Source organism: Grammomys surdaster, unplaced genomic scaffold (genome assembly GCF_004785775.1).
Source record: "Grammomys surdaster isolate TR1022 unplaced genomic scaffold, NIH_TR_1.0 170, whole genome shotgun sequence".
Lineage (NCBI taxonomy): Eukaryota > Metazoa > Chordata > Mammalia > Rodentia > Muridae > Grammomys > Grammomys surdaster.
In genome coordinates, this window is record NW_021604618.1 from 21,719,861 (window position 1) to 21,738,668 (window position 18,808).

Genomic DNA, 18,808 nt, shown 5'->3' on the forward strand with positions numbered 1-18,808 from the left:
AGAGAGAGAGAGAGAGAGAGAGAGAGAGAGAGAGAGAGAGAGAGAGAGAGAGAGGTCTAGCACCCCCAAGACTGGGAGAAGCCAGCCCTCAGGGTCTGCGGTCTCGGGGGACCACTACGGGTTCTGGGAAAGCAGCTGCAGGGTTTGTGCTCGGAGGCCACCCGGGAGAGGCGCGCGTGCGACAAGGGTGAAACCGCCCGAAACTCAAACAACTCTGTGCGCCTCCAGTTCCACCCTACATCCTGCCCTATGGAGAGAGATCTAGGCCTGTTCAGCCTCGAGCTCTCTCACCTTGCCTCTCAAGTGGCCCAAGGAAATTCTGGAATTAAGAAAGTTTCCTTCCTACTTCAGAGGAGCTAGGGGACGCGGGTGGGGGCCAGGATGGGGATATGGAGCCCAAGCGCGACCCAGGTGAGATGGGCACTGAGGGAAAGACTAGAACCTCATTACCATACAGCTGAGGACGTGCCACTCCCCCCCACAACTACTTCGAGAACCACGCCCCCCACCTCTCTTTCGGACCACTAGTCCTGGCTCTAGCAGGAGCCAGGAGGGATTGGGGGTGGGGGACAAAGAGAGAAGGCACGCGCTGGGCACGCCCCGCTGCTTGAGAGTGACACGCCTACCAGGTGCAGAGAAGAAGACCGGAGTCTTAGACGCTTGGCCCTTTGCCTTGCTTGGAACGGCCATGGAAAGGTTAACGCGTCAGATGGCTTCCCTGCGGTGCTGGGGACGCGTGGTGGGTGGGCACACATAGGCTGGAGGCCAGCGAGGCAGAAGCTACCTAAAGTCTGGGATGGAAAAGGAGATCCAAGTCCCCTGGCCCTGGTTTTCGCTTTCCTAATTTAAGTTTTTTCCCACCTGCTAGAGGATTGTAGGTGTCTAATGCCTGGATCAGGTGCACCGCCTTCGGGGACCCCTTAGAGTTTCTACCTCCAGGACCATTCCGGAACCACCCCACCTCCCGCCACATCACTTGGCCACCCTCCTAACCTCTGGTGGCGAGGGTCTCAGCCTTTAAGCAGACGATCTCTAAGGACTGCTCGCCGGGCACGCGCAGAGCCGGGAGCCCAGAAGTTGGAAGAGGGGCGGGGACCTGCGCCCTACTGGCTGGCTGACAGGGGGAGCGGCGGGGGCGGAGGCCCCCTCCGGTGGGTGCTGGGACTGTAACCACTAGAGGCCTCGAGGGGAGGGGAGAGTGACCGTGAGTCTGTCTGACTGACAGGCCGCGAAGAGGAGCCAATATATATAAGAAAGGCTCCGGAGCGAGCAGCTTTCAGTAGCGGCGCTGCTCGCCGGCCAGGAACCCGAGGCCAAGAGCCGCAGCCGAAGCCGCTTGGGTGCAGTGTACTCCCGCACTAGCCGGCTTGAGACCCTAGGATCTGCTCCAGGACATATACTTAGAGCAGCCACCGCCCAGTCGCCCTCACCTGGATTACCTACCGAGGCATCGAGCAGCAGAGTTGTCGAGAAGGCGACAAGAGAGCAGCGTCCCGAGGGGAATCAGCTTTTCGAGAACTCGGCTGGCAAACGGACTTACGGAAGAGCGACATCCCTAACCAGCAGATTCAGAGCCCCTGAGTGGAGAGGACACCCCAAGGAATGACGCCTGCGTCCCAGAGCGCCTGTCGCTGGGCGCTACTGCTCTTGGCGGTACTGTGGCCGCAGGTAATGCCCCGCGTCCTCTCCGCCCCCTCCCGCAGCGCTCCGGGCTTGTGCCCCGGCGCCGACTGAGCCTGACCGCTCTCTTCCCTCCTTCTCTCCGTCCCTGTGCAGCAGCGCGCGGCGGGCTCCGGCATCTTCCAGCTGCGGCTGCAGGAGTTCGCCAACGAGCGCGGTATGCTGGCCAATGGGCAGCGCTGCGAACCCGGCTGCCGGACTTTCTTCCGCATCTGCCTTAAGCACTTCCAGGCAACCTTCTCCGAGGGACCCTGCACTTTTGGCAATGTCTCCACGCCGGTATTGGGCACCAACTCCTTCATCGTCAGGGACAAGAATAGCGGCAGTGGTCGCAACCCTCTTCAATTGCCCTTTAACTTCACCTGGCCGGTAAGCACAACCTAAATGCACTGGGAGATCACCGAAGGGAAAAGAAGGGAGCGCTCGGACACCAGAGCCCCTTTCCTAAGCTCTCCCCGGAGAGCCCCAAGGGCTCTTTCTCTCCTGCCCCCGCCCCCCTGTTCTCTCATGGGATCATCCCGGAGAGGCTTTCATTAGCCTTTCTTCCTAGTTTCTTCCCTTTCCTTCTCCCCAGTTCTTGAGATACGAATTTCATTACCCAAACCCCAACGCTGCCCCGCCCGCCCACCCCCGGCTCTCACTTACACTCCGGCATCCCTTATCCCTCCCCTGCCTTCTCAGCTCGCGCGCTGCACTGCGCGAACACCAGTTATGTTGACCCGAGCTCGGTAACTGTATCCTGCAATTAGATTAATTAAACAGGCTACTGCGAGCCACCCCCTCCTTTCCCGCCCTGCTCATATCGCTATCTCTATGTCCCCCACCCCCCTTTTGCTTCCCAGGGAACCTTCTCACTCAACATCCAAGCTTGGCACACACCGGGAGACAACCTGCGGCCAGGTGAGTATCTAACGCCTCAGCCACAGGGGGGCGACATCACACAGCGCCGAAAGAGTTAACGAGTTATAGGCGGGGGTTGGGGGGGACGCAGGCTTGGGGGTGGGGGCCAGGACGCCTTGCTTGGCCGGAGCTGCGCCCCGCGCTGGACGCTCGGATTCCGCTCGCTGCCTGGATTCAGAGCACAATTGCGTTTCCTGCGGGTTATTTTTGGCGTGGGAACGCGGGGAGCACGGCGGTGAGAAAGGCCGAGGCTGCCAGCGCCGCTGACGGGCCCCTTCCTGTATTTTACACCTTTTGCGAATTCCGCTCCTTTGGAAAGGGAATAATGGCTTTGGGATGTTGTTCTGACACAGAGGAAAAGGATATTTCACCAGCACAACAATTCTCACTTTGAAAAGGAAAGAGAAAAACCATTACCTACCTCTAGAACAGAACCCCTGAAACGGCACCAAAGAACCCCTTGCTCCCAATTCTCGAACCAGAAACCTTCCCCCTTTAATTTTTTTCTTTTTTCCATTTTGACCTCTTTTCCTCTTTCCCCTCCGTATCTGCCTCCACAACCCTAGGATATCTTAACATCCGTCTATTGTACCTTTCTTGAATGCTATCAAGCCCCCTGCACATGCACACACCCAGGGAAACTAAGTAGGAAGATTCTGGGACCCTCCGGCCTGTGCTTGCTGGCAGGTGGGGTTCATCTGGATAATTAGTCAGAGTGTTAACTGACCACCATAGTTACAACTAAAGAGATGGCTGCCAGTAGTCAACTCTCTCTGAATCCGGTTCTCTGACCTGAGTCTCTCTCTGCAGAGATTTCATCAGGAAATTCACTTATCAGCCAAATCACCATCCAGGGCTCCCTTGCTGTGGGTAAGATATGGCAACCAGATGAGCAAAATGACACCCTCACAAGACTGCGCTACTCTTACCGGGTCATCTGCAGTGACAACTACTATGGAGATAGCTGTTCTCGCCTGTGCAAGAAGCGTGATGACCACTTCGGACATTATGAGTGCCAGCCAGATGGCAGCCTGTCCTGCCTGCCGGGCTGGACTGGGAAGTACTGTGATCAGCGTAAGCAGCCAGGCCCCTGCTGGAATAGAAGGGATGGGATTTTCCCAAGACAGCACTATACAGTTGTGTCAGCTTCCCTCAGAATGGGTCTGTGCTGCTTTCTAGCTGGGTCTCAGGACCACCTGGGGATGGTGTCAGAGCCTCCTCCCCAGTGTGCCTAAGCCCACAGGGTCCTTTTCTTCCTTCCATGCAGCATGATATTCTTCCGCCCACTTGTCCCTGGTCCCCTTTAAGATAACCATGGCTCCTATTGGAGGCCAAGAGTAGGAAGTGAGCCCAGGAGAGCAGGATTGAGGCCTCGGAGTCCATGGTACCCCAACCTCATCCAGCCCTATTTCTTTTCCTTAGCTATATGTCTTTCTGGCTGTCATGAGCAGAATGGTTACTGCAGCAAGCCAAATGAGTGCATGTAAGTAGGGACAAGAAACAGGAGTGGGGGGGCTCTCCCTTGTGAGCAGGTGTCCCACCTTACCTTCGGCTTTCCTCTTGTCTTAACAGCTGCCGTCCAGGTTGGCGGGGTGACCTGTGCAATGAATGCGTCCCCCACAATGGCTGTCATCATGGCACCTGCAGCATCCCCTGGCAGTGTGCCTGTGATGAGGGCTGGGGAGGTCTGTTTTGTGACCAAGGTGAGTGAGGGAAGGAGAGATGGGGTGGACAGGGCCTGAAACTAGAGATGGTGACTAGACCCCTTTCTTGGTGCTCGATAAGTGACTTTCCTACTATGGTTCAAGGACAAGTCTCAGGACTTGTCTTGGTGTGTGTTTGTGGGGGTGAGTATTAGGGATGGAACTCAGGGTATCTCACACATTAGACCAGCACCCCACCTGTGAGCGCTACCCCAGGCCTCTCACTACTTTTAAAGGCTCTTTACAAGGGACTTAAAATGGGATGGTGGGAGATTCTTTTCCAGGTCCTGAAGAGCCAGGATGACTAAAGAGGCAAGGGGTAACAGCTTGGCAGCCTGCAGCTTATACTCATAAATTCTAGCAAGACTAAAGAGAGAGGGAAGCTGAGCTCTGTTCCTTTTTCTGCCTTGTAGTTACCTATTAACCCCCTGAGTGTTTGCTCACCTTCCAAGGCTGTTTGAGCAGCTCTCCCCTAAACAGCTGTCTGGTGGGGTGTGCCTGCTGGCTGCCCTGGGCTGTGGCCAATCTGGGCCTCTGGGTAGAGGGAACATGTAACTGCCTTTTTAGTGTGGGCCACAGCCACCTGCCTTACCCCAGTGACACTTGCCAGGCAGCTGCCTGAGCTCACAAAGTCTCTACCTGATATTTGAGGGTTGCCACTCTTCTGCCCACACAGGAGTCTTTGAGCTCCAGCCTTAGAGAGGGAACCTTTTCTTCTACATGCCTGTAGCCAGCTGCATCCTCCCATTTTCAGGGTCAAGCACTGTGCCTGCTGCCATAGCAACACCACACAGGCCTGGAGAGGATGGGGAGTGGGTTTGCCAAGCTGGAAAAAGCTTGCCTAGGTCCTGACTTGTTGCCAGCATGGAATTCAGTTCTTGTGCTCTCTCTCTCTCTCTCTCCCCTCTCATCCGTCTCCTCTCCATCATGTCTCTCTTTGTGACATACAGAACTTCCCTCCTTTTTTCTGCTCCCCCCCACGCACACACATACAAGCGAAGCTTGCTCGTTCCCTTTCTCCCATCCACACTCACTCCAGGTGACACAGTCATACACTCATTGTATGCAAACACAACTCTTCCAGTCCCTCTGTTTGCTTTGTCTGGCTCTTCCTCCTTGTTCCTCTCCAATAAGAAAACAAATAGCTATCATTCAAAATACACTTTTACCTCCTCCTTTAGAAGATGCCTGGCCCTGCCTATGGTGGCTCTCATCGCCCAGATACTCTTTCCACCTGTTGAATTTTTACTCCTCCTTCTAGTCCTTCCAGGCATGCACCTCCTCTGTGAAGCCTTTCCTGACTTCCTCATTGGCTAGGGGCCTCTTCTTCATCCTGGTCTGGCTGGAAGTGTTTGTGAGCGTACCCAGCAGGATGCTGACCAATTGCGCTTTGTTCCCAACTTTTGTTATATTTATACAGTTTATATGTAGTTTCAGGCAATTTAACACTCAGGATTTCACTGGCAGAGAAAGGAGGGATGCCTGGGCCTGGGAAACTTTTGTGTTTAAGTTTCTTTGGGCCAAATACAGGGTGACCTTGCATGGAGGTAGGAGAGTTCCTGGTCCCACTCAGCTGGTTGCTTCCTGTCTCCACAGATCTTAATTACTGCACTCACCATTCTCCATGCAAGAATGGATCAACGTGTTCCAACAGTGGGCCGAGGGGCTACACCTGCACCTGTCTCCCAGGCTACACTGGTGAGCACTGTGAGCTGGAACTCAGCAAGTGTGCCAGCAACCCCTGTCGCAATGGTGGCAGCTGTAAGGTGAGACCCACATCAGCTTAGTAAGGCACAGGTCTAACCAGGGAGCATCCAGGCAGATGTTGCATATGCATGCATGGATGGGTACTCTGGACAAGCAGAGGCTAGGCACCAACCTCATATACCCTTGTCCCATCCCCAGGGTCTAACTTTAGCCTGTTTCTGTTCTCTCTCCAGGACCAGGAGAGTAGCTACCACTGCCTGTGTCCCCCAGGCTACTATGGTCAGCACTGTGAGCACAGTACCTTGACCTGTGCGGATTCACCCTGCTTCAACGGGGGCTCCTGCCGGGAGCGCAACCAGGGGACCAGTTATGCCTGTGAATGCCCCCCCAACTTCACTGGTTCCAACTGTGAGAAGAAAGTAGACAGGTGTACCAGCAACCCGTGTGCCAATGGTAAGCTCTTTCTGTCACCTTACTACCCTGCTGACCCCTGGGCCAGAGAGCCTGAGAGAATCAGGGAGAGGGAAGCCTGTCTGCTACTCTGGGCAGACTGACTGAAATGGGCTCCTCTTTGCTTTGGAGGGTGAAGAGCTTCATGCAGTAAGGAGGGCAGAGCTTTGCAATAGGCCGTAGGTGAGAGGTAGTGCCCATCTGCATGACTTTCATTCTTATTCCCATGGATTCGCCCTGGTCTGACGAGGTTAGTCTGTGACCCTCCTCAGGAAGCCTTGAATTAGAGTAGGATGTTGGAGGCTTCACAACCCTTCTCAAGGGAGGCCAATGATGGTCAGAGCTCAGTACCTTGAGGCCTCATCTTTCCCTACTCTCGCCTAGAATGAGTGTAGCACAAAGAATCTGGAACACCCAGTGCTTTTTGATACACAGAACACTTCGGTAATCTTTGTGCACTTAGTGCACTTAGCCGACAGGTGATGGTCTATGAGGCAGGCAGGCAGCCACTTAGGAGCCCGCAAGGGCCTGGCCGGGGCAATGTGATCTGTTCTCACTCAACCCCCCTGAGCCACAGGTTTATCATTCCTGAATGGGAAAATGAAACTAAGTGTCTTTGGTGCGAAGATTAAGTTAAATGGTAATTGCACCTGCATGAGCTCTTAGGTGGGTGGTCTGTAGTACTCCGCCTTGTGTCTTCCCTACCTGGTCCTGGAGCTACCTGGGAAAGGATCAACTTCTCCAGTTTAGCAGGTGAGGAAACCAGGGCTAAGGGATCAGGTAAAGCTCCAGGTGTCAGATCCTCAGCTAGAGAGATCAAGCCAAGCATATCTGTCTGACCCTAAAGTTCTGTAAGACACCAGGAACTCCTATTGAATAGGCCACTGCAGCATGGAGAACCACGATCACCCTAAACTCCAGGGCTTTGGAGTCTTTGTACAGTTCTCTCTGTAGAGAGCTCTCTGTCCATGCAGGCTGAACGGATGGAGATAGAAGAGCTTAAACTCATGGAGGAGTTCTGTCACGCGGGAATTCACAGGCTGTTGCTGACTTGGGTCCTGTGTCTTTACAGGAGGCCAGTGCCTGAACAGAGGTCCTAGCCGGATCTGCCGCTGCCGACCTGGATTCACAGGCACCCACTGTGAACTGCACATCAGTGATTGTGCCCGAAGCCCCTGTGCCCATGGGGGCACGTGCCACGACCTGGAGAACGGGCCCGTGTGCACCTGCCCTGCTGGCTTTTCTGGCAGACGCTGTGAGGTGCGGATAATCAACGATGCCTGTGCCTCAGGGCCCTGCTTCAACGGGGCCACCTGCTACACTGGCCTCTCACCAAACAATTTCGTCTGCAACTGTCCTTATGGCTTTGTGGGCAGCCGCTGCGAGTTTCCCGTGGGCTTGCCACCCAGCTTCCCCTGGGTAGCTGTCTCCCTGGGTGTGGGGCTGGTGGTACTGCTGGTGTTGCTGGTCATGGTGGCGGTGGCCGTGCGGCAGCTGCGGCTTCGGCGGCCGGATGACGACAGCAGGGAAGCCATGAACAATTTGTCAGACTTCCAGAAGGACAACCTAATCCCTGCTGCCCAGCTCAAGAACACGAACCAGAAGAAGGAGCTGGAAGTGGATTGTGGGCTGGACAAATCCAACTGTGGCAAACTGCAGAACCACACATTGGACTATAATCTGGCCCCAGGACTCCTGGGGCGGGGGAGCATGCCTGGGAAATATCCTCACAGTGACAAGAGCTTAGGAGAGAAGGTGCCACTTCGGTTACACAGGTAAGCCACACCTGGAAGCCTATAGCTTGGCCATGGACTCTTTAATAGTTTGACTGGGTTTCCCAAGCTGAGTGGGAGACTGGCATCAGGCTCTGGCTACTTTTAATCTAGTAAGATTATAGTACTGACAGCAAGATACTCCAGTTACATTACTATAGGAACCTGGGCACAGTGGCATACACTTGTAGCCCTAACTACTTAGGCTAAGACAGGAGAATGGCAAGTTTGATGCCTACCTGGGTAACATAGCAGCAGATCATGTCTCAAAACCATTGATATGGCTCAGAGGGTAAAGGCACCTGCTGCCAAGCCTGGGGACTGAATCTGATCTCCAGGGCCTACATATTGGAAGTTGTCCTTTGACTTCCACAATAGTGCAGTGACATATTCATGTGCACACATGCATGTGTACACACACACACACACACACAAATACAAGTGTAATAATTTTTAAGAATTCTGCTAGGGATCTTTGGCTAGGGAAGTCCCTCTCATTCATTCATTCATTCATTCATTCATTCATTCATTCAGTTTTAACTCCCAAATACCAAGTGTCCACAGTGCATCTCTCGTGATTTCCATCTTCCCACAGTACAGTTTATCTCTAGTGACAATACTGGCTTTTTCTAGGCCTATGACTTTTCCGATTTGGTTGGCTCCTGTAGCTCCCTTAGGGGCCTATTCTAACTATGTGTCCCTGAAGGCCAGCATTGAGCATCTGCCCCCTACACCCTCACACCCCCATACCACTGCAGCACATACCCTTTAACTTTTGGGGATCTAGACTACCACTTCACTGCACCTCCAGGCTCTCCCCTCCCCACTCCCTCCTTCTTACCTGCCTGTCTTATGTTCCTTCAGTGAAAAGCCAGAGTGTCGAATATCAGCGATATGCTCCCCCAGGGACTCTATGTACCAGTCAGTATGTTTGATATCAGAAGAGAGGAACGAATGTGTCATTGCCACAGAGGTGAGTGCTGGGCTGGCCTTCCATGTTGGCATGTCCCCTCCTGCTTTGTATGGATGGAAAAAACTGTCCTGGTCACTAGCAACCTCGTTCCTGAAGGGGTGGGTCAGAGATCTCTTCCTTGGTGTTTAGTGGCTCTTGGGTGCCCTGCTGGCCCCTCTGCCACAGAAGGAGTTATACAGGAGCTGGGGTGGTATGCCTGACTTGGTAGCTGTACCAGTGAAAGGGACATAGTCAAGGAGCCAGAGAAAGCTCAGGTAGAGCTATCAGGAACTATTTCCTACTAGCCTTTGGGTGAAGACAGTTACCTGTGTCTGCCTATTCTACTTTCTCCATTGAACTCCACATCTGTGCAAGCTTCCAGACATTTGTATGCCCTAGAGCAGAAGACTGAGGGTACCCACCTCTCCCTCAGCGGTGTCTCCTAGAGAGGCCCAGGGCACCTCTGGATCATTGCCTACCCTCAGTATTGCGCATTCTGTATGTGTTCTCCAGGTATAAGGCAGGAGCCTACTCAGACACCCAGCTTCGGCCCGGCAGCTGGGCCTGCCTTCTGCATTGTTTACATTGCATCCTGGATGGGACATCTTTAGTATGTACAGTGCTGCTCTGAGTGGGAGGGAATGGCGTGAACTGGACACACTGTGAACCCGCCAAGAGTTACACCACCTCTGCACACCTTCAGGAGTCTGCCTGGCCTCAGATGGGCAGCCTTGCCAGGGGAACAGAGTTGAGGAGCCAGAGGAACATCAGTTGAGCTGATACATAAGGTGCCTCTCGGACTTGGACTTGCTCTGCCAACAGTGGTCATCGTGGAGCTCGTGACTGGTCTCCAGAGAGTGGCAGTGACCCCTGCAGTGACTCTAGTGGTCTTGGCACTGCCGTAGCTCCTGTAGGCATCTGTATTTCCAAAGTGCCTTTGCCCAGACTCCATCCTTACAGCTGGGCCCAAAAGAGAAAGCAGAGAGGAGGCTTGCAAGGGACAGGCCTCCTGGAGGCAGGAAAGTCTTGGAGTTTGGCATTTAGCAGGAGCTACCCTGCAGGCAAGGAGAGCCTGAGGGGACAGGTATGAATCCTGCCTCCAACCACAGCAAGTGGGGTGCCACCTACACCCTCTGGGCAAGAGTTGGTCCACTCCCTGGTCCTGGTGCCTCTGGGCTTGTGTGAACAGATGGGCTTGGGGTGTGGCCCCTTTTGCCAGCCAGGGGACAGGCCTAACTGGAGAGCTCAGGGCCTTTATGCTAAAAATTTCAACAAGGGAGTTGGGGGTGGTGCTGTGGCCTAGGCCCTTCCCCCCCCTTACACCCATTTCTGTGCCCTTGAGCCTGGGCTCTACTTGTGCCCACTGGTGCCCCGAGACCAACCTTGAAGCCGATCTTCAAAAATCAATAATATGAGGTTTTGTTTTGTTTTGTAGTTTATTTTGGAATCTAGTATTTTGATAATTTAAGAATCAGAAGCACTGGCCTTTCTACATTTTATAACATTATTTTGTATATAATGTGTATTTATAATATGGAGCAGATGTGTACAGGAATTTATCACTTCCTGGGTCCTGTCTTTGTAATAGCAGAGTGGGGATCTTTCCCCTGCCTTCCTATCCCAAATTCGAAGCCCCTTATCTTCTCGCTGTGGAATGGCCCTGAGGGAGCCCTAGGCCCTCTGCATGCTTGGGTTTGGCATGTTGTGTGGAAGGGTGGTGTCTCAGTCCAGTCTCTGGGGAGCTTTGCCTCAGCCACTTGATCCCCAGCCTAGACCAGCCTCTCATGCCTGGCTTTAAGACTGTGTGTCACTACCCCTCTTTAAGTTCCATGGGGCCATTTTCCCCTGACTGGAATCTCTCTTCCTTTTCCCCAAGCCAGAAAAGAAGCTATGGGTGCCTTGATTTTCTCCCATTGAGGAAGATTCTCTCATTACTTATTCAAAAGGACTCTTTTATTAGATAATGAGTGAAGTCCCCTCTGGTTACTTCCTCCTGTCCCTGGGGCATTTGGGTTGCACTGGTACCTGCCCTTCTGAGTACTAGTGCGGAATTGGTCTGGGAAGAGGACAGGTAGGGATTTGCCCTAGGTTTATCTTTCTGAAAGTTGGGCGGAGCTGAAGGGATGGGTAAAGCTACAAGAAGGGGAGGAGTCAGAGCCTGCCCTGAGTCTGTTGCTCAGGCTGAGACACTAAAGAGCGAGTTTCCAGTCTACACCATGCCCAGTTTCCTCTAAGGCACAGGATAGTCCCTAGGGTGCTGATCCTCTCTCTGCAGCCACCAATATACCTCGTCGAGCAAATTTCTGGAAAAACAACAACAACAACCCAAAGCCAGTGAAAAGCTATGCAGAGGCTCCCAGCCAGTTCATAGTAAAGCAAACCAGACCCAACAGATGCCTGTCTCTTAGTGGAATCCAACTTCAGGAGGCCAGTCCCAGCTCCAGCATGGTGAACAGGATCTGGGTGCTTATTGGAGTCCCAGGAGTGTGCACATGTTCCTGGCTTGGTCATCATCCCGTTGCTCTACTGCACACACAGGCTATCAAACAGGAAAACATTCAGGGAACCGTTCCCACAGCCTGAGCCGACGGCAGGGGGAAGAACAACACGACCTCACTCTTCCTGCCCAAAATGAAACAGGAAAGCGGCTCCTAGGCTCTGGGGGGCGGGGGAGGCTGGGCTGGGACAGAAGTCGAGATGACGAGGCTCCCATGTGGGGGACAGGTAGGACACCCGCAGGCCTGCACGTCCACACCACGGGGCTAAGCTATATTGCCATATGGTCAGAGAAGAGCCCTGGAGGGGTCCTGGTGGCTGGCTCAATCCATTTACCACTTCTGATACCTTAGTCTAGGAGCTGAGAGAGAACCCAACACATCATCGTGGCTTTCTGATGCAAGCTGGAACCCGAGCAAGGGACTTAGTGTAGTACGCTTGTGGGGGCTCCAACCTGCAGCTCGTGCTAGGCCCTCTTCCCAGCATCTCAGGAGTGGGCCAAGTTCTCACTTGGAGTGTGAACAAGATATAATTTTCTTCCAGGATTTCCTGAAGGTTTCTCCTTGAGGGGCCACCCCCCCTACCACCACCACCACAGAGGTAGGGTATTTAAGGGTCTCTTGATCACTCAAGAGTCCAGGAGACTTGACAATAAACAAGATTAGACTATAGCTCCTGACGCATTCTCAAGAGCCTAGCAAATGCTCGTCTTTGTATATTTTATAATAGAATTAGCGTTTAGCAGTTCCTCAGTAGTTTGGCGTTACAGTCCTGCCTAAAGAATTAGTCTGACCTCCTGGTGACCTTCGGGCCTGAGGACAGCTGCTTTTCCAGAGCTTGTTGGCTGGTGACCACCTGGAGATCCTTGTGCTCTGGGTTGGGAGGGGCCGCGGTCATGCCTCTCTTGGCTAGCCCAAGCAGGGCCACAGTTGATCTCATCTGGGGACAAATGAGGGTACAATGGTTCCGACCTGCTTCTACTCAGGCTAGTTGAGGCCACTAGTCTCAACCAAGGTGCAAGGTGTACAGTATATCAACTCTGCCCCCACAGAGCCCTCCTTTGGCTCCCTCCTCCCCTCCCTATGTTATCTCCACGTGGGTCTGCACCATCTGTGGGCCCAACCCTCCGCCCCCGTGTGACCTGCTGCATTCCGGGAAGGAGATGGAAGTGATTCACTTAGGGAACTGTGACTGTCCCTTCCCGGGGGGGTGGGGGTGGGATGCTCCTGGGAGACCCCAGAGGTCTTTCCCCAGGGGCCGCGCCCACCACCCGACACGTCCCAGGGTTGCCTGGACCGGACTGGGCAGAGGAAGAGGCAGGTGCGCCGCCCGCCCGCCGGGGTCAGCCCTCCACCTGCCGCCACCGCCGGGCGCCCGAGAGCGCTGCGGCTCCCCGCCCTCTGCTCTTTGTTACAGCCCGACTTCCTGTTTGTGGTCGCCGACCCCGGCTTACTTCCCGGGCCGGGAAGCCGCCGAAGGCCGCGAGTTTCTCGGGGACACTCCCACTGGGTCCAGCCTCCTCCCTCCTACGAGTCCCGCCCCTGGCCCGGGAACCCCGCGGGGCTGAAGCCGCGGGAAGCGGGAGCCTCGGGCGGGTGTCGCGGCGGGACCGCAGGGCCGTCGCCGCACACTAGAGGGCGCTGCGCGCCTGTCGAGGTTGCTGTCCCTCTGGAGGCTCACGGAACCGCCCGGGACCAAAGTTTCCAGTGCAGGAATCCTAAATCAGCTTGTGTCTCTGCCCCATAGAGCTCTGTTCTGGTTCTGTACCACTAAATGCAGGGAGTAATTGGCGATGCTTTCCTCCAGATATTGTCCTGGTGTTCAGAAAGCAAAGCCTCTTCATCTGCTAAAGCCACCTCTGCCGAATCCCCATCATCTTCCAGCAACCACCTGTAAGTGGTCATTTTTTGACCTGGGTGGAAGAAAGCAGGTCTGTGTTTGAGCGAGTGGTTAAAACTTAACTTCCTTCCTGTACCATCATCCCTCACTGACAAGTGTTCTGGGACATCCATTTCCTCAACACTCTTTGAATTCCTATATTAAATATAGGCCAGACATTGATAGCAAAGGATAGTTGCTTATCTGAAGAGACTAACCAATCTGGAGAGGCTAACCATTCAGTTATTGATTGATTGATTGACAGATTGAGTCAGGGACTTAGATTAGGCTGTCCTTAAATTCTGTAAGTAGCTAAAGATGACCTTGTCTTGGGGACAGGAAAAAGGGGTAAGTCCAGTTGAAGTCACTTGTAATAGTGAGCTACAGTGGTTTCAGTTGCAAGCTGCTGTGACTTCAGGATTGTGTCCTACAAATTACCAGAAATGAAGCCTGGGGACTCCAGAGCTGAACACCCGAACCAACACCATCAATCAGAAAGAAAAGCGGGATATAGTAGTGCTCACCTTTAATCTCAGCACTTGGGACAAAGAGTGGTCTACACAGCAAGTTCCAGGTCAGCCAGGACTACCAGGTACGGGCAGGGGTGATCTCAAACATTAACACAACAACGAGAAAGAGAGACAGAGACAGAGAGAATCCCAAGAGGGTTCAAAAGAGGACACTGCCCAGGTGACAAGGGTTATGTGCTTTTAAATGTTTACAGAGCAAAGAAAAAAGTAGTAAATGACCCCTATCTGTGCACAAGATGACATATTTCTTTCTGGGCATTAGAGTGCTGGCGTGAAACACTACAGTTATTGAACTGTCATCACGTGGAAGGTTCTTGATTCGTGAAGCACCTGCAAACAGTGAGGGGTTTTGACCCACAGAGCATCTATGATGGTGTCAGAGTCTTCCCCAGGCACTACCTAAGTTACCCTCTGTTTCCTGTCTCGATCCATCCTTATGACAGGTGACCCTAAATGACTTGGGAGGAGATAGAGCAAAGAGCAGTGGAGCTACTTCAGGCTGAGGAGAAATGTTGAATATTGACATAAGTTAGGGCCCCCATTAGGAGACTTGTCTAGTGGCTCATGGTAGAAGTTTGAGCCATCTCAGGTTGTATGGATGTAATATGTATTCCATAGAGAATACAACCACATCATAGGATCAAACAAACATATAAAAATTAATACATGTATGATAGATGATAGGAAGGACTAAACCCAGTGCATTCTTTCTTCTAGGATCTGACCTTGCCAAGAACCTTGAGCCATTAAACAAACCCTTTTGGTGTATCTTTGGTTTTTGATAGTTGTTTGTCTTCTTCCCACCTCCCAAGTCCATATTGTTTACTCAGAAGTAACAGATCTCATTAATAAGACTGCAGGTGGGCTGGAGAGATGGCTCAGTGCACTGACTGCACTTCCAGAGGTCCTGAGTTCAAATCCCAGCAACCACATGGTGGCTCACAACCATCTGTAATGAGATCTGATGCCCTCTTCTGGTGTCTGAAGACAACTACAGTGTATTCATATATAATAAATAAATAAATCTTTAAAAAAAAAAAAGACTGCAGGTATCACCCACCTGAACAGTGAGAAAGTCTAAGGCCTTTGCTTGTTTGTTTGTTTGTTTTAATTATATGGGCATGGGTGTATTACTTGCATATATTCCTGTGGACTACATATGGGTCTAGTGCCTGCAGATGCCAGAAGAGTGTGTCAGATCCCCGGAGACTGGAGTCACAGAGGGCTGTGAATAGTCAAATGTGTTCTAAGAATCAAATAGTGTGCTCTGACAAAGGAGCTAGTGCTCTTAACCAGTGAGCCATCTCTCTAGCCCATCTGTGATGGTTTGAATACGCTTGGCCCAGGGAGTGACACTATTTGGAGGTGTGGCCTTATTGAAGTAGGTGTGGCATTGTTGGAAGTGTGTCACCATGGGTATGGGCTTTAAGACTCTCATCCTAGTTCCCTAGAAGCCAGTATTCTGCTAGCAGCCTACACGTTAAGATGTAGAACTCTCAGCTCCTCCTGCACCATGACTACCTAGATGTTCCCATGCTCCTGCCTTGATGGTAATGGACTGAACCTCTGAACCTGTAAGCTAGCACCAATTAAATGTTGTCTGTATAAGAGTTGTCTTGGTCACGGTGTCTATTCACAGCAGTACAACCCTAATGCAGACACCTTCCCTTCAGTTTTGAAGGAGTACATCAACTAACAAGTTAAAGCCCTGCTGCTGAGTTTGGGGCGTGAAGGCTCAAGAAAACCACAGGATTTGGGAGAGAGTGTGAATACTTAATTGGAATTCAAATATGGTGAAACTACTAATCATGAAGAGACTCGTAAAGATGTCCCAACTGTCATGTAGGGATCCGCAGAACTTAGGGATGTAGCGAATTAATCATATTTAGGGTATCATCTTACAGTAGAGAGTACCTGTTTTAGAAAAGATCCCAAATTAGAAAAGCCTTCTGATGGAGGAAAATTTGAACCTTGAAGTTCTATGTATCAGGGGAGATATTTACTATGCTGTGTTGATCCCACCAGAGAATGAACAGCGTTAGGTAATGACAGAAGCCATGAAATAGAAAAAAAAAAACTGTCTCTTTTAAAGCTAACACCAGTGGTAGGGCCCTACCTGAATCCTAAATGCTTTGTTGGAAGATATCCCTGTCTGAATAGCCCAGAAGGATCCCAGGGACCCTGTGGGCTAAGATCTGAAAGTCTGCCCTGGGGGATAATCATCTACTTAGAGAGGTTAATCTTAGGTTGAGTGTCTATGAGATTTAGCACAACCAGTTCCTAAAGAACAGCAGCAGGTGTGGTAGCTAGAATACCCAACCCAGAGCTCACATCTTCAACCATAAACATTAAACACCCAGAGAGAAGCAGTGCAAATCTCTAAACTCTCAAAACGTTTAACTCTCAAAACCCTAATGACATACTTCTTCTAGCAAGGCCACAACTAAACCTCCCCACCAGTACCCTCAACTGGGGACCAATATTCCAGTGTGTGAGACAATGGGGGACATTTACCATTTGAATCATCACAAGGACTGTCCCTAAATCCCTGGGGGTGAGGGCAGCCAGGTAAACTGAATAACCTGGGAGGCTGGGTCGTCAAAGGCAAACAGGTATTGGGAATATAGATACAGAGGTATGTAGAAAAGGGCACCCATTAATCCATTTGCAGTTCCTTGGGATCTGGGCCAGGAGAATATGATAACAGCTTCATTTGTAAATCTGAGGTCCTGGACTTCTCTCCTTTCTCCGTAAGGTTTCTCCCTGAACAAATGTGTTATAAGGACTTTTACTAGCCCTGCTATTTTAGATAGTGTATGATGCAAGCACTCTCCTGCCTCAGATTTTCTTTAAGATTTATTATTACTATTTTATCATTATTATTATTAGTATTACTAGTATTGAGCTAGGTTTTCACCATGTAGCTGTAATTGGCCTGGAATTTGCAATGTAAACAGGATGGTTCTGAACTCACAGATTTTACCTGCCTCTGCCTCCTATTTGCTAGAATTAAAGGTCACCACACCTGGCCTTATTTTTTTTTAATGATATATATGCATGTATATCTGGGTGGGCACATGTACACCTGAGTTCAAGTACCCACGGAGACCAGACGGCATTGTAACACTGAGAATGGCCTCCATGTCTAAATACTTGGTCCTTATTGGTGGAACTCTTTGAGAAGGATTGGGAGGTATGGCTGAGTTGGAAGGGGTGTGTCCATAGGATTGGCTTTGAGGTTTCAAAAGCCTCATGCCATTTCCAGTGCTCTCTAGCTGCTTCCTGGTGCAGATCTAGATGTGAGCACAAGATGTAAACACTCAGCTTTTTCTGCCACCACACCCTTGCCCTACCATCACAAACTCCAACCCTCTGAAGTCATGAGGCCAATGATTTTGTTGTTGTTGTTGTTTTGTTTTGTTTTGTTTTCTGAGACTTAATTTCTTTGTGCAGCCCTGGCTGTCTTAGAATTCACTCTGTAGACTAGGCTGGCCTCAAACTCAGAGATCCTCCTGCCTCTGCCTCTCAAGTGCTGGGATTAAAGGACCTCAGATTTACAAATAAATAATAAATAATAAATATTAAAAATAAATAATAAATAACAATAAATAATAAAGCTGTTATCATATCCTCTCCTGGCCCAGATCCCAAAGAACTACAAATGGATTAATGAGTGTGCATTTCTACATACTTCTGTATCTATATTCCCAATACCTATTTATAAATTGCCTCAGGTAGTGTTTTGGTTATAGCAATAGAAAAACTAGTGTAATCCTCCCAGAGCTGGAGTTACAGGCAGATGTGATCCTCTCAGTGTGGTCTCTGGGAACCAAACTCAGATCCTCTGCAGGAATGGCAAGCACTGTCAACCACCAGCCAGCTCTCCAGCCTTGTGCTTCAGGTTTTTTTTGTTTTTGTTTTTTCTCGAGACAGGGTTTCTCTGTGTAGTCCTGGCTGTCCTGGAACTCACTCTGTAGAACAGGCTGGCCTTGAACTCAGAAATCCGCCTGCCTCTGCCTCCCAAATGCTGGGATCAAAGGCGTGCGCCACCACCGCCCGGCGTGCTTCAGTTTTAAAAGGTATTGTTTGGGGAATAGGGAGAGATCTTAAGTGGATTTTAATAGGGGAAGTTGTTTGCCCTTCCACTTTGTCCCTTGATGGCTCATACACTAAGATTAATTTCAGTCTCTATTTTAAAAGGATGAGTCTTCATCCTGGGGCCATAGAGACAGGTGTCTCCAGGTGAGGCATGAGGTTTTGTCCCAAAAGGGGCATAGGACTCTCAGGCACTATTAGGAAGGCATGCAAGAAGAGGAAACATGACCTGGTTTCACTCTGACACAAAGACATTTAGGAGAGGAAGAGTTTACTTGACTTACAGTTCCAGGCTGCAGTTCACTATTCTGGGGAAGTCAAGCCATGAGCTCCAGCAGCTAGTCACATTACTCTATAGTCTGGACAGAGAAAAATGAAGGTACCTGCATTCTAGCCAGCTCTATCTAGCTTGTTTGTTTGTTTTGTTTTTCGAGACAGGGTTTCTCTGTGTAGCCCTGGCTGTCCTAGAACTCACTCTGTAGACCAGGCTGGCCTCGAACTCAGAAATCTGCCTCTGCCTCCCAAGAGCTGGGATTAAAGGTGTGCACCACCACTGCCCAGCTTATCTAGCTTTCTACCACCACGATCCTCTGCCTAAGGAATGGTATTGCCCACAATGGGCTGGATGTGCCTATATTAACTAAC

The 18,808-nt window shown here is 51.2% G+C and overlaps 1 protein-coding gene across 1 annotated transcript; it reads left to right on the forward strand.

Annotated features, from left to right (window-relative positions):
- Positions 1–1,602: 1,602 nt before the first annotated feature.
- Positions 1,603–10,724, forward strand: Dll4 (delta like canonical Notch ligand 4). The gene is made up of 11 exons (XM_028766842.1): positions 1,603–1,668; positions 1,777–2,049; positions 2,523–2,580; positions 3,391–3,654; positions 4,003–4,063; positions 4,153–4,283; positions 5,880–6,049; positions 6,224–6,443; positions 7,513–8,215; positions 9,077–9,185; positions 9,678–10,724. Exons 1-11 carry the CDS (start codon positions 1,603–1,605, stop codon positions 9,681–9,683), a joined length of 2,061 nt encoding a protein of 686 aa, XP_028622675.1. The 3' UTR covers positions 9,684–10,724.
- The last annotated feature ends 8,084 nt before the right edge of the window (positions 10,725–18,808 follow it).